Raw genomic sequence first — 16,089 nt, 5'->3', positions numbered from 1 at the left:
TCATATGCTAGGAGGCTAATATGCTAGCAGGCTAATGTTAGCAACATTTACAAAAGTAACAAAACAGTTACACTTGGCAGTTAGATGGAAATATTTAGTAAGAACGAAACGCAGCATGTGTTTGGTGCAAGTCATTTGAATTAGTGATGCATTCATTTGCATTTAGTACACACTGAATTAGCTTAGAATTAAGATAAGTTTGAACTTATAAAGAGCTGGTGCCACCGACTCATGAAACCTGGAAGGAGCGGGATCAAAGTGAAGTGCGCAAAATATAAAAAGAAAATAGGCTTAAAAAATCATTACACTCCCTAGAATCACTTTTCATTATTTTTGTTGTTCAGAAATGTGAGCCATAATGCTATGAGTCATTCAATTGCTACAATAAATGCAACAGTAAAATGATGATGAAGGGGGAGTAAACATGCAATGATTGTATGTCATTTGGAACGTCATGTTAATTCAATATTATGAATTATAATGTCAGTTGTAGGGACACTTACACTATGCAAGATCCATTCAGCTAATGAAAGTAATGGGAAGACGGAGCAGCAAAGAGTTGGTTAAAGACTAAATACTGGTGCTCCGCCCAGTACCCTTAATGGTTGTATTGACAACCTTTCTCAGTCTGATGTATGACGAGTAGCTCTGGCGGCTAACATCAGCTAATGTTATCCCACTTTACAAACAGAGTGCTGTGTAACTGAATGACTGACTTCATTTGCCGAACTTTCTCTATTATCACTCACCAGCATCCTTTACATCTGCCGAGTCACACAGTCACTCTTTAAATGCTGAAATATGGGAATGATGCTTTCACACCAAGCGTCACTCCTGCTCGACACGTCAGGGAGGAGGCGGGGCTTACCTCCATGTACACACCAGCAATGTTTCATCCAGCATGGCTGAAATAACACTATTACTGCTTTCTACATGGAGTCAACTCAAACGCCGTCCTACCTGAGTTCACAACATCACCCAGAGGTGCTCGGTGAGTCTCATTAAGCTGTATTCACAAGACACGCTTCGGCTGGTTTACTACAGCATGAACCCGAAATAAACTATTTTATTGTGAAGATAAATTGTTGTTGAATTGCAATAAACAGATTAAAAGGATGCTGAAGGACTAAATAATGACGACAATTTGTAAAAACTGCTTTGTTAGATCTGTCTGCATACTTTTTTTCATGCGCTCTCTGTACCAATGTGAGGTTCGCAGAGCTCTCAGGAACCACAGATCACTACGATTGGTTTTCTCTCCATTTCTGTATCACTGACAACAGAAGGACCTATTCACGTCTTTGCATTGATTTTGTATGCAATAGCACCACACAAAAAAATCTTCACGTTTGGTGAGACAAGAAAACAAAACACATGTAAAATTTTACTGTTGACACTACAATCAAAATCCAAGAGCAGCAAGAAAACAAAAGGCTAGGCTCTAACAGCTACCTGACAAGCTACAGGTTTGGGACTCCTAATCTACAGGTTCTAGTCTCATTGCTTTGCTGGTGACCTTACCAGTGCACAGCGAGAGTGACCAACAGCTTAAATTCGGATTTGATCGCCATCGTTCACCCTGGTGATTGCAAAATAAAGTGGTTAAGGTCAAAGCTGGCTGATTGTTTCTTGGGACGGCTGTGTGTGCAGTATGGAAACACGAGACTTCAAAAATCAATGTGTGTTCTTGTGTGACATCACTGAGCCATGTTCGTAGTGCATTCTGCCAATGATGTTCCTAACATGATAGTCTGAAGAGAAGCAGCTGACTGGGTGATGGAAGGAGAAACATAAGCATGGATTGAGCATAAAAGAAGAGGGTTGTTGTGATTGGTGCAGAGCGGCTATACTCACGCCCCCTCGTCTCTGAGCAGAGACAGGAACTTGCTCACTCTGTAGTCCGGGTCCATCTGGAGGCGAGAAATGGAAAAGCAGAAGGAGAGAGACATGGATCAGTTTGAGGAGAGGAGGAACAACTGAAGGTACAAACAGTCAGATGGTTGTGGAGCTCCACTAGAGCACGGCATTTGTATTTTTCCAATGTATTCCCAATTGCCATGTTCCCTCTTCATCGCCTTCACTTCACTGTCGGCGAGCCTCCATACCTGCAGCGACATCTCTATGAGCACCAGCAGCTTCTTGATGCCGATCCAGACTCGCTTCCCTTTGAGCTGCTGTGCGATGCTGGCCCGCTCTTTGTCTGTGAAGCTTCCCAGCAGCTGCAAAGACATGAGAGGGGCAGAGCTTCAATACAACTTTCAAAGCCTGCAGCCAACAAGCAAACCGAAGACGGAGCGGCGGTGAAAACTCCCTTTTAATTAAGGATAGGGAGTCGGCTCCTCCGACGCTGTGCTCTGGAGAAGGGGATGATTATAAATACTGCACCACTGATTCAAGGACAAATTGTTCTTTTTTTAATGAATCTTTAAGAGGAACAAGTTAAAAAGGGCCTATCATGTTGACTTTAGTGTGTTATATAGTTTGTGCATGTAAATGCTTTTTTAACATTAGCCGCTAGAGCAGATTTGAGCGTGAAGATTCATGATGAGAAGACAAACGTCCTTCAACTGGACTTCTGGAGGAGTTATCTGGTTCTGGTAAGGGGGCGGAACCAATCACAACAGAGCAGGCTGGCTGACCAATGAGAGCAGAGTGGGTTTTTTGGGAGGGAGGGGCAGGGGGTCAAACAGAGCGTTTCAGAGAGAGGCTGAGAAGCAATAAAAATAAATGAAAGAATGTAAAAAATGTTCTAGTAGGAATCTGAAATACAAGTGTGCAGAATAATAACAACATTTAACTGGATTTGCATGTGGGAGTGAATCGAGGAACGTTCAAAAAGCATTTTTTTTTTTTTGCATTTTTAACATGCACAATGTAAAAAAACTGTGATCAATGCTGAAGAGAAAGAGGAACGGTGTCGGTGCCTGTGAGGGGGAACTGTGGGAAGGGTGGAAACGTTTATGTTACCATGGAAACAACAGCCCTGCCCCTGATCATTCCTCGAGGGAGTTAAGAAAAGGAGAGAAAAAGAGAAATTGCAGAGGTGCTCCAGCAACCCGGTGAGCGGAGATGACCAGCCGTGATTGGTCAGACAAGACGAGTCAGAACAAGACTTTTTGACTCTATAATCGACTGATCTGACACAAATATCATGAAGTCTGAACCTTGCAGATGCTTCATCATCATCTTCATCATCCTCCTCATCATCATCCCCATGGCATGTCTGTGTTCATACCTCTAAAGCGTCCACCAGCTGCTCCCCAGTGGAGATGTTGGGGATGTGGATGGTGGTGCTGAAGGCGTCCAGCATCTCCATCTCCTGCAGCACGTCCTTCCTGCTGGTGGTGCCGATGATGAGCAGCTTACGGCCCTGCAGGAGGAATAAAGGCATTGCTTTGTCCGTCGTTGATGCGACTATATTGGTGAAGTCGATTTCCACGAGGAGAGAGAGAGAGAGAGAGATCGATTGTCCCTTCACAAGCTGAAAGATGAAACGGCCGAGTGGATGGTTTCATTTCAGCAGATTTATTACAGCCACGGTTCGGTAACTCTCAGATAAACAAATATAATGTTGCAGCTTCTATAGCTCAAATTAAAAATAAACATTTGGAATCAAAGACACAGGGATATCTAGGATTCCAGCTCCATTTCATTATGAGTTGACCCCTCACACTGTAAGATGCCGGCCCTGTCTCACTGTCTTCGTCCGAGTCGGTGTTGCGAACGGTCGGCTGTAGTTTTAAGAACCGGTCGTTTGATCCGGTCTCCGGACGTTTGCATTTTAATTTTATTTTTAAACAATTTAGGCTATTTTGATTTCTTGTTTGTGCATGCATGAAAGGCAGTAGTGGACCTGGATCATCCCACTGACTGACAATCCTGCATGAGACTGAGGTTAGGACTGCCTTTCTCATTAGCATATGGACCCAGAAATACACAAATAAATAAATGTGTCAATAAATAAATGTAGAAGTAAATTTAAGTAATTTAATTATTTACACCCTGTTTACGCACCAACTCTTATTCATTAATGTATTTATTTAACTCCTAATTTATTTCCATATTCATTTATTTCAGCATTTATTCATTCATTTATGCGTGTATTTATTATTTGATTTACTTATTTCTGTATGTATTTATTGATACATTCATTGATTTATACATGAGGAATGTGCTGTCCTCCATATATGCAGTAAAACATGACAAGGAAATGAACACAGAAGGAGAAAGTGAAGGCACCAGTAAAAGCTTCAGAGCATGTGGTGAGGAAGATATGACCCTCAATACACTAAATCTGGATTCATAATCACAGGGAGTGATGGGTGACGGTGAGCAGATTATCTAGTTTGCTCATTACAGCTGATAGTGGCGTAACGTTTTCTTTTTTTCTCCTTATTTGTCGTTTCTTTTCTGGTTTAGTTTATTTTTTAACAAGGTGGGACTCAGAAGTTACAAAAGGTTGAGAAAAGGCATGGGAGGACATGAAAATGTCATATCTCCATTTTCCTGCCAAAAAGAACTGCGATTCACGAAAATATGCCTGAAACTCAATCTTACTGGTATCGCTTTACATTTTGTCAAGAAACAAATATTTGGAATCACACATTCGACACATATCTTTTTTGTGTGAAAAACCAATACAACATGAATACATTTTTCACCTGTCTACCATGACGGCGAGCTAGACAGCTTTTTCAAGTCACCCGTGACGATATTTACAAATATCCCAGGAATTTGCCACGATTATGAGATTATTATATCGTGATCCGTGATATAATCTCATATCCCTAGTGGAGAAGCCCTGCTGTATAGTACACATGCAGTACTGGCAACGACATGTACACAAGTGGCCGATGAACTCTGACCTTTGGCGGAGCTTTCTTCAGCAGGACCAGCAGAGCCTGGAGCACCAGGTTGGAGAAACGAGGCCCGATGGGGACGTAGTCCAGCAGACGCTCGATGTCGTCCACCACCACACAGCTGAGCTGGGACTTGTAGGCATCATCGAAGACCTGGAACAGAGGGAGGCGGGACAAATGGAAGACGGACACATCGTTTAAATGTCTCATTGTTTGCTGACACACTCTGAGGATGCTTCTCCCCTTTCCTTCAGTGAGGTATAATGTTTCATATAAAAGGTCTCAAAGCCTTAAGTCCATAAAGTCCCCCTATATAGGGGACTAGAGAGGACTATATATTGGGCTTTCTTTCACTGCTGTCGCTCAATTAAAACATGCATGAACAGTGGCAACCATATTAAAAATTAACAGATTTTTCTTTAATAAATACATATTGTAAGCTAATGTGTTGAATTTAAGTTCCCCTTGGAATTCAATCTCAATTCAATTCATTTTTTATAGAGTATCTCAAGTTATCTGGTAAACAATGATTTATTGTGAAAGGTAAGAATGAAAGAAATGTATACGCTGTCAATGTGGGGCAATACAAAGTACTTTGTGGCCGTTTGTGTTATATTAAATCCATTATTTTTGTACCACATGGATGTCTCTAGGAAAGGCTTTTTTGGGGAGGGAGGGGCAAGACAGCACATCCAGAAGGAAAAATGTTTTTTGAGCATTAAAGCATGTAAACATGTAAACATGTTCTCGTCGTCACATGAAATACAAGCAAGCTTCAGAAGCAGCATAATAGTTCCTCCATACAGGATTTACCTTTTTGATTGCCTGGCACTTGGAGATCTCCGAGTGTCCAATCATCTTGTCTGGAGAGCAGATCTTAATGAAGGGGAACTGCGAGTCCTCTGCAATCTTAGCTGCCAAGGCCGTCTTTCCACTGTGAGGAGGTCCTGAGAGTCGAGAGGAGAGGAGGGCGACAATTAACTGCCGCCGTGTCTTTGTGTTTGTGCAGCGTCGTGCCAGTCATTTTAATGCATTTCACCCAAAGGCAATTTCCATCATACATGTGATTATTGTGACTCCAACAGTCATGCAACCTCTGCACACAACTGGGCTTTTTAATTTCAGCCGGATTCAGAGAATGGAGTCTGGGAAAAAAATGTATTTCAAAAGTCAAAGGAGGGTCGTGCCTCATATGTTGTATATCCATATTCATATTCATAAAACACCAGCTTTCTTCCAAAAATGTAAATATGTCCAAAAATACACATTCACATAATTATACCCTATAATAAGCACATATAAATCTTCCTATTTTTAATTGTTATGCTAATATATAATTCAAATCTGTCAACAATTCTTATTTTAATGGCTTAGTATTGTATACATACATTATTACAAAGTACTTTTATACATACATACTACACATGATTATTGACCCGGTTTAATAAGCAACAGAATTGTATGTGATATGTAATAGGGGTCCCTCCACTATCAGCCAGGGGTCCTTGGCCTGTAAAACGTTGAAGACCTCTGCTCTATTTGAATGGTGTAAATCTTTGTATTGATCTCATCGGTCCGGGATAAACAGAAAACTGTGAAATACCCTCTTTTATTGGACTGAAGGGTTAATTTACTGTGTGTTTCTGTGTATATCTGACAGTGTTTTTGTGTTTCTAGTCTCCTACCCTCCAATAACACGGCCACCAGTGGTGTGCGATCACTGTTCTTGGTCTGCTGCACCAGCAGCTCTCCATCATCCAGGACGTGGGTGACGGGGTCGCCCCACTTGATGATGCCGTTCATAATGTAGTTGGAGTAATCCTCCTGGTTTGTACCGAACGCCTGGAGAAAAACAGCGGGGAGATGTCAGGAGCTGCCTTTCCTCTGGAATGGGATTCATTTGCACTACGATGAGGAGCCGGTACGTACGGGTTTGATGTCGTTGTTGAGGGATCCCATAAAGTCACTTCTGGTAACCTGCAGCTTCTCTGCCTTCTCCATGTCCACTTCAACTGTGGATGTGGCCTGGAACAGCATAGACACATATGGCTGCATCAACACAGTGTCAGGTTTAAGGGGAACGCTCTATTTTACACCAGTTTAATTGTCACTAGGACTCAGCCTGTCAAACAGTTCTCTAATATCTCCAGTGGCTCTGCAGGGAGTGCTTTGAAGAATGAAAAAATAATGAAGTGATTTAACAAGACGTTGGCATTTAGGAGGCAGGAGACTAATAAAGGGAACAACCAGGTTGCATGTGGGAAACAGAGTCTTTGAAATGAGAGAGTTGGTTCACGTGAAGACAACTGAACCAACTCTGAGCACCAGACTCATTACACGTGGGAGGTTAGAGAAGGCTCCAGAAAAAGGGAGACGTACTCGTTGACTGAGGATTATTTTCTCAAATGAATATTTCTAAAGTCAGGAGTGAACTTTTAACATAAACCAAAAACTAATTTTTCATTGCATGGCTTTTGTCACTCCAATTGTTTTGCTTTTTACAAATGCTTGTGTTCAAACTCATTAAATCCTCCCTACTCACTATACAGGGAGTTCTATAGAGGAATACATAGAGGACTATGTAGAGGACTATGTAGAGGACTATGTAGAGGAGTATATAGAGGACTATGTAGAGTTCTATGTAGAGGAGTATATAGAGGACTATGTAGAGGAGTATATAGAGGACTATGTAGAGGACTATGTAGAGGAGTATATAGAGGACTATGTAGAGTTCTATGTAGAGGACTATGTAGAGGAGTATATAGAGGACTATGTAGAGGACTATGTAGAGTTCTATGTAGAGGAGTATATAGAGGACTATGTAGAGGAGTATATAGAGGACTATGTAGAGTTCTATGTAGAGGAGTATATAGAGGACTATGTAGAGGAGTATATAGAGGACTATGTAGAGGACTATGTAGAGGACTATGTAGAGGAGTATATAGAGGACTATGTAGAGTTCTATGTAGAGGACTATGTAGAGGACTATGTAGAGGACTATGTAGAGGACTATGTAGAGTTCTATGTAGAGGACTATGTAGAGGACTATGTAGAGGACTATGTAGAGGAGTATATAGAGGACTATGGAGAGGAGTATATAGAGGACTATGTAGAGGACTATGTAGAGGACTATGTAGAGGAGTATATAGAGGACTATGTAGAGTTCTATGTAGAGGACTATGTAGAGGAGTATATAGAGGACTATGTAGAGGACTATGTAGAGGAGTATATAGAGGACTATGTAGAGTTCTATGTAGAGGAGTATATAGAGGACTATGTAGAGGAGTATATAGAGGACTATGTAGAGGACTATGTAGAGGACTATGTAGAGGAGTATATAGAGGACTATGTAGAGTTCTATGTAGAGGACTATGTAGAGGAGTATATAGAGGACTATGTAGAGGACTATGTAGAGGACTATGTAGAGGAGTATATAGAGGACTATGTAGAGTTCTATGTAGAGGACTATGTAGAGGACTATGTAGAGGAGTATATAGAGGACTATGTAGAGGACTATGTAAAGGACTATGTAGGGGACTATGTAGAGGACTATGTAGAGTTCTATGTAGAGGACTATGTAGAGGACTATGTAGAGGAGTATATAGAGGACTATGTAGAGGACTATGTAGAGGACTATGTAGAGGAGTATATAGAGGACTATGTAAAGGACTATGTAGAGGACTATGTAGAGGACTATGTAGAGGAGTATATAGAGGACTATGTAGAGGACTATGTAAAGGACTATGTAGAGGACTATGTAAAGGACTATGTAAAGGACTACGTAGAGGACTATGTAGAGGACTATGTAAAGGACTATGTAGAGGACTATGTAGAGGACTATGTAAAGGAGTATATAGAGGACTATGTAAAGGACTATGTAAAGGACTACGTAGAGGACTATGTAGAGGACTATGTAAAGGACTATGTAGAGGACTATGTAGAGGACTATGTAAAGGAGTATATAGAGGACTATGTAGAGGACTATGTAGAGGACTATGTAGAGGAGTATATAGAGGACTATGTAGAGGACTATGTAAAGGACTATGTAAAGGACTATGTAGAGGACTATGTAAAGGACTATGTAAAGGACTACGTAGAGGACTATGTAGAGGACTATGTAGAGGAGTATATAGAGGAATATGTAGAGTTCTATATAAAGGACTATGTAGAGGACTATGTAGAGGAGTATATAGAGGACTATGTAGAGGACTATGTAGAGGGCTATGTAGAGGAGTATATAGAGGACTATGTAGAGGACTATGTAAAGGACTATGTAGAGGACTATGTAGAGGAGTATATAGAGGACTATGTAGAGGACTATGTAAAGGACTATGTAGAGGACTATGTAGAGGACTATGTAAAGGACTATGTAAAGGACTATGTAGAGGACTATGTAGAGGAGTATATAGAGGACTATGTAGAGGACTATGTAGAGGAGTATATAGAGGAATATGTAGAGTTCTATATAAAGGACTATGTAGAGGACTATGTAGAGGACTATGTAGAGGAGTATATAGAGGACTATATAGAGGAGTATATAGAGGACTATGTAGAGGGCTATGTAGAGGAGTATATAGAGGTCTATGTAGAGGACTAAACAGTTGCCCTACACCAGTAGACCACTCCGGCCTGTAGGGCGAGGGTCACTTGAACGTTGAACGCCAACACCACCACTCCCAAGCTAATTTGCTTTCTGCTGATCACGATTGGCCATGCAAGCTGTTATTACATTACCTCACAGACTACAGTGACTGTGGCTTTTAACATGTGACCTCATACGATTTTATTTTGAAAAACATTTCCGTAGCAACCCAACCCCAATGCATTTGAACGTTTGAAGTGACCTTAATGTGTCGGTTCATGGCGGTGGACTGCGCGGCCCTGACCAGGCCCTCCAGCTCGGCGCCGCTGTAGTTCTTGGTGTCGGCAGCCAGTTCCTTGATGTCGACGTCGGGAGCGAGCAGGTTGAAGCTCCGCATCTTGTTGGTGTGGATGGTCAGGATCTGGACACGCCCCTTCTCGTCGGGCAGACCTGGAGGCGAGAGGACGAGGCGGCGAGAGAGAGAGGAAGAGGGACACAGAGAGAGGATGGACAGGGGAGAATTAGTAACATGGCACAAACATGGACGTCTCAATTTACACATTCTCTATAAACTCCATGCTGCTTTATTGGCATGATGCGATAATACAGGTACAGGAAAGTACAGGAAATTAATGAACTAAAAATGGACATGTGGAGCTGAAGAGTAAAAGAAGGGGGTCCCATAACACTCACTAATTTCCATCTTGACCTCAAACCTGCCGGGCCTCATCAGGGCATCGTCTATCAGGTCAGGCCTGTTGGTCATACCTGCAGAGAGAGAGGACAGACATGAGGAGAGGAGGACGATAACGCTGTCTGATACTTACTCTATGGCTTTCATTTATAGTCGATCTTATATGGTACAAATTCAAAACTCGCCCCTCCTCTCCGGCTCAGCGAGTGAGGGAGAGAGAGAGAGAGAGAGAGAGAGAGAGAGAGAGAGAGAGAGAGAGAGAGAGAGAGAGAGAGCGCGAGCTCACGAACTTGCCAGATTTAGAGCGCAGCCCAAGCCACGCTCCATCCTGCCGTGGCCTGCCTGCTCTCTCGGTGCCTGTGTCAGGCCTGTGAGGTTATTTGTGTATCAGTCTATACATACGAAAGTGTTTCATATTATACCTTTATAATATAAATATTAAGGTATTTCTCACTGTAATCACTGCAAAACGAAAACAGTAATGACAGGAATATGGTCAGAATGGATCCTTTAAAGATTACAATAGAGACAATCATCAAATGTCTTCCTGCTCTCCAATCAGCAGGATGCATCATCCAACCATGAATGATCAGTCCCCTCCGACGCTACTGACCGATGACCAGGATGTTGTTGAGCTGCTCCACGCCGTCGATCTTGGACAGGAGCTGGTTGACCACGGTGTCGTGCACGCCCGTGCTGCTGGCGCCCGTGCCTCTCTGCTTGCAGATGGCGTCCAGCTCGTCAAAGATGATGATGTGGAGGCCGCTGTTGGCTCCCAGCTGGAGACGGGTGGAGTTTGAAAGTGATGAAAGTCAGTTTGTTTTACTCATGGAATGTATTAGGAAGCACGCCGAGCGTCTCTCACCCTCTTCTGCTCGTCCTCGGCGTCAGCGAACAGTTTGCGGATGTTGGCCTCAGACTCTCCCACGTACTTGTTGAGGATTTCAGGGCCGTTGACGACCTTCGGCTCGCGGGCGTTGAGCATCTTGCCAATCTGCCTGGCCATCAGTGTTTTACCACAGCCTGGAGGTCCGAACAGCATGATGCCCTTCACGTGCTTACACCCTGGAACAAAGACACACAGACATGGTATTAATCCTTCAGTGCTCAAAGCCAGAGGGACAAGGCAGATTAATAAACTGAAACATCCCAAACCAATGGCTGTGTGTGTGTGTGTGTGTGTGTGTGTGTGTCCTGTGACTAACCCTGTTTCTTCCTTTGTATTACTGTATATTAGCTGTTGCTACCGCAGGGACTAAGCAAAATACAAAGTAAAGCAAAAAAATATATATACATTTATATAATTTTACTATAAATACCTTCCACGAGGGTGTATTTGGGCTATTGTCAGTAAAAAAAAAACAATATCACAAACTCACTTATTAAGTCATGAATTTGCAAGAAGAAAACTTAAAATGGTAAATGTACAAGATTTTCTTTTTCTTTTTAATAATTCAGAAAAAAAACTTGCATATTCTCTGAGATTGAAGTAGTAAATTTGTGAGAACAAACTCATAAACATATACGAGAGGAGAAAAAATCTATCTAGCCTATGGTGTTTTCTTCTGAACAGGCCAAATTTACGCCGACGTCTCTTCAAACAGATGCTTATGAGAATATTATGATTCTGATTTGATGAGGTCATCCACTGCAGGTATAATGCACGGCAACTGTGATGACTTTGATCCACTGTACAACCTGAGTTTATTCTTGCATATTTCTGACCTTATAATTCAAGTTCTTTTCTAGCAAATTTGTGAGCTTTTTTCTTTAATCTCAGAGAATATATTTTTTATCTTTATCTTATTTTTTATTTTGTCAAATGATTTGAAATCTCATAAAACAGAGCCTATGAGACATTGTGATGAATTGTCTGCTATTCAGCCAATAAAATGACAAATAACCAAAAAGCTAAGGCAGTCTGACAATGGGAAACATATGAAAGGTGAGGCTATGGAGAGCTCCTCACCCATCTGCTCCACAATGTCTGGAGGGAAGACTCGGGAAGCAAAGGCCCTGCGGAAAATGTCGGAGAACTCCCTGTCCAGACCTCCGATTCCCATCTTCTCAAAGTTCCACTCTGGGTTGATGATTGTCTGTCGTGCCTCCTTGGTCTTTGCCTTACCTGTTGAAAGCAACAGAGGAGACCACTTGACCAGCAGCTCACAGATATATGTTTGGAAAGCAAGTAACTCCATGAGGATAGAAGAAGACATCCATTAAAATGTTGTGGAAAATGAATCATATTTCAGATGGGAAACTTTCTTGGCCTCTTCCACAGCAGAGTGCTTTATGGAAGAGAGAGAACACTTGTGCTCTTACTGCCACCATGTGGAGGAAGATAAGTGTTACATGTCTCAACACTGAAAAAAAAAACAACAGGAATTTGGAACGTACCAACTAGCGTGAGGGATGAGCTCTCTGCCTTCTCAAAGATCACCTGGCTGTTGCCAACCATCAGTCCGATGTCGATCTGTCGGAGGAAACAGTCACAATCGCTAATGTATTTGTTTCCACACCTATGGTGATAACCCGTGTCCCTCCGTCAATATCTCTGATCAATATTTCCCTCCATCTATGAGGACATTTAGACTCATTTTTATGGAGAATATGAAGGAATAAATCACTAGCGGTAAGGGAAGGTGCTTTATATGAATGAGGAAGAAAATACAAACATGTACCTAATTTGTTATTTGCACCATTTCTGCTTTTTAAATACTCTAAATGATTATGCTATTTTCTGCAATTCTGATTTCTAAGTGTATTTCTGTGATTTTTACTTTTGATCCATATCAGATTTTTTTCTGATTGTTTGTTTTAGTATCTGCTGCATTTTTTTTATTTTTTTTATCTGAATGCATTTCCCTCGATGACTTCCCCCCAAGAGGTTTTTCCGCATTAATGTGCATTAATAAATAATAACACAGTAAAGTGAGTGGTAGGATGTCTCTCCTGTGTACCGGTTGGTAGATGCAAATGAGGCTCAGTAAGATACTAAAATGAATTATTCACCAGATGCCATTGAGCCGTTTAAATGGTAACCATTGCATGTCACAGGCGTTACCCCAATGCTTCGACTCCCTCGACTCCACATCATAACCCAACCATCTCATTTCTCAATTCAACGTCGAGCTCAGTCTCTGCTAGGTATTAATGAGAGCTTCATTAGCTAGGTATTAATGAGAGCGTCATTATGGCGGTTTGTGTTCATCAGCAGAGCTATGAAGAGTAATTGAGGACAAGGGTGAATTATATTAAACATAAAATCAATAATAAAATAGAAAAACAGGGGAGGGGCAGATATTTAAATTCCTTATATTGAGGGGAAATATCAGCTACAATAAAACATGTAATAATAAACTCACATGGCAGATAACCTATTTCAACAAAAGCCTGATGTGAGCATACGACGTTTCATTTCACTAGTTTTGATGAAGAATCTCAAAGCACTAGAAACTCTGGATGTGGAGAGGTACCTTCTGTTTCTTCCCAGAAGCTGGTTCTCCTCTGAGGATGCTGGCATCCATGGCCTCGATGTCTTTCACCATCAGGCCGAACAGCTTGTCACAGAAGCTAAACACCAGCTGAGAGAAGGAGAAAAACCAGAGGGTGATCAGAAAACAGAAGTAAAAATCACAAAGCAAAATGCGTTACATATTATTTTATGAACCTGCTGGGTCACAGAGAAGGCCTGGTTGTTGAACTGCTGGATGAACTCGGCAGCCATCTTGTCCGAGTCGTAGGGGGAGGAGTCAGTACTCTTCTTCTGCAGGAAGTCAATTTCGATTGTCATGGCGCCAATGCACTGCTTGGACTTGTCAAAGTTGTAGTTGGCCACTGAGTTGAACACAGAAGATAAATACATGCAACGGCTTAGATAGAATTTATTTTAGTAGCGGGGTGTTGTCTTTTAATTTTAGTCTTTTCAAAACATAGAACACAAGAGCAATGTGTCAGCAGTGGATTAAATAGTGTGATTAAGTGCATAACGCAACACGGTCGTTAGCATGTGGGGCTACCTACAGTAGTTGCCTAGCACGTTGCTTTAAAAGGGTTAGCAACACAACTTACTACAACCTACGCCACATAATTCTAAGTCTTCACTTTAATGTCAATTTTGTGTTGAGTTTGAAAAATGTGGTAATTGAACATGTGGTCCTACTTGTCTTCCGTAGCATGATGATGTTAAGTAGTCTATATATAATATTGTTATAATGTAGTTTGTAGTATTTTTTTATTCATCGTATAGTATAATATAAATGTTTTCTGTGTGTATTTTTATTCCGTAGAAATAGGACTACAAACTATATTAGTCATAGCACAAATTGTACGATGAAGTTAGCCACTTGTTAGCAAACACCTTTTTAAAGACACGTTTAAGCTTCTGAAGAGTTTATACTAACGTATTTAATATCACAGAACAAAAATGTGAAAATTTCTTCAGCGTTTGTTAATAACAGACCTTATTTCAGGCAAATAATCAAAAATCCGTTCAGAAAAACCCATGACTTTGAGACGGGAACCATAAACTCAAAGACGTCTACTCATTTCAGGGTTTGAGGGCACTTTCCTGTATCACTGTAGTATTGGTGAAGATGTTCACTTATTGTTGGACATTGAGCTTCAGCATCAGACTTTTAGCATTAGATTATGAATGCAGCCACATCTTTCAATTTGATAGTTTTTTTCATGGAGCTAACATTAGATTGACTAGCTAGCTAGCGACAGTTGATAAAATAGCGGCTTCAGGGAGAGTTGACATTTTAGCTGACAAACCGGATGTTAACCATGAAGAAATGAGACCCGTGCATTCAGAAATAACTGTCGTTGAACGTCAATCACAGCAAATCTGTTGTGTTGGTGTGTTAAGCATCATTAGAATGACGTACCTTCCACCTCCTGACCAATGGAGAGACCGGCCCATTTCCTCTGCAAAGACAAAGAGCAGTGAGGAGACACGACGCAACCAGCAGCAATGAACAGTGCGCGCGCTCACGTGCGTACCTGCGGCAGGCTGAAGGCGATGCTCCCTGCTGCCACCGTGTGGTGGGTCTTCACCGTGAACACAAACTTGTGGTTGGGCGTCGTCTTCACAGTCACGTGTCTGCAGGAGACAGTTGGAGCCTGGTTAGTACATAGGTTAATAGATGTTTTTTAGCTAGTACATGACTGTCCTTTACTCTCTGATATGTTCTTTTCTGCTCCATGTTTGTGCTTCAACTTTACTTAATCTAAATGTTTTCCCATTCCTTCTTCCCTCCAACTACCTTGTGTGTTGTACCTTTCTTTCAACACTTGTTTTACACCGCTAGTCATTTGGAATAATTACAAAGTACGTCTGGGATGTTACTTAAATCGGCCATGTCTGTCATTTATAAAGTTAAAAAATTCCAGCGCAAATTACCTCTCATATTTTGGCAAACACATTCCTATAATAATATGCCATGTGAATCAGCATCTCAGTGATTCAGGGTCGTTTAACATGCTTTTTTTCATGTTTTGACAGCATTTTGACACGCATTCGCACCAGAGCAAGAAGTCCATCCATCCATCCATTTTCTACCGCTTATCCTGTATTCAGGGTCACGGGGGGGCTGGAGCCGATCCCAGCTGTCATTGGGCGAAGGCAGGGTACACCCTGGACAGGACGCCAGTCCATCACAGGGCCAAAATGTAGAGACAAACAACCATTCACGCTCACATTCACACCTACGGACAATTTAGAGTCACCAATGAACCTATCCCCGTCCTGCATGTCTTTGGACTGTGGGAGGAAGCCGGAGAACCCGGAGAGAACCCACGCTTACACGGGGAGAACATGCAAACTCCACACAGAAGGAAACCGGGCCGACCCGGGAATTGAACCCGGGACCCTCTTGCTGTGAGGCGAGAGTGCTAGCCACTACACCACCGTGCAGCCCGAGCAAGAAGTCATGCGAGTAATATATATTAAC

The 16,089-nt window shown here is 41.8% G+C and overlaps 1 protein-coding gene across 3 annotated transcripts in view; it reads right to left on the bottom strand.

Moving 5' to 3' along the window:
• The window catches only part of LOC311031387 (vesicle-fusing ATPase), a 46,751-nt gene that overhangs the window by 1,854 nt on the left and 28,808 nt on the right, over positions 1-16,089 (bottom strand). For 2 of the 3 annotated variants that reach the window (XM_084037693.1, XM_084037691.1), the window contains 18 exons: positions 15,140-15,239; positions 15,025-15,064; positions 13,806-13,972; positions 13,612-13,719; positions 12,533-12,608; positions 12,105-12,260; positions 11,001-11,200; positions 10,749-10,914; positions 10,135-10,209; positions 9,704-9,891; positions 6,789-6,884; positions 6,545-6,701; positions 5,673-5,806; positions 4,866-5,012; positions 3,236-3,370; positions 2,106-2,219; positions 1,855-1,910; positions 1,522-1,579 (listed from right to left, as the gene is read on the bottom strand). In XM_084037693.1, coding sequence (XP_083893819.1) covers positions 1,549-1,579; positions 1,855-1,910; positions 2,106-2,219; positions 3,236-3,370; positions 4,866-5,012; positions 5,673-5,806; positions 6,545-6,701; positions 6,789-6,884; positions 9,704-9,891; positions 10,135-10,209; positions 10,749-10,914; positions 11,001-11,200; positions 12,105-12,260; positions 12,533-12,608; positions 13,612-13,719; positions 13,806-13,972; positions 15,025-15,064; positions 15,140-15,239 — 2,146 coding nt within the window. In that variant the 3' untranslated portion in view covers positions 1,522-1,548. The remainder of the gene's footprint in view (positions 1-1,521; positions 1,580-1,854; positions 1,911-2,105; positions 2,220-3,235; positions 3,371-4,865; positions 5,013-5,672; positions 5,807-6,544; positions 6,702-6,788; positions 6,885-9,703; positions 9,892-10,134; positions 10,210-10,748; positions 10,915-11,000; positions 11,201-12,104; positions 12,261-12,532; positions 12,609-13,611; positions 13,720-13,805; positions 13,973-15,024; positions 15,065-15,139; positions 15,240-16,089) is intronic. The other variant, XM_084037692.1, reaches the window with a different exon arrangement.

Source organism: Eutrigla gurnardus (genome assembly GCF_963514095.1).
Source record: "Eutrigla gurnardus genome assembly, chromosome: 20".
NCBI classification, from domain to species: Eukaryota; Metazoa; Chordata; class Actinopteri; order Perciformes; family Triglidae; genus Eutrigla; species Eutrigla gurnardus.
Note: the sequence above shows the minus strand (reverse complement) of the source record. Positions and strands in the feature narration are given on the sequence as shown.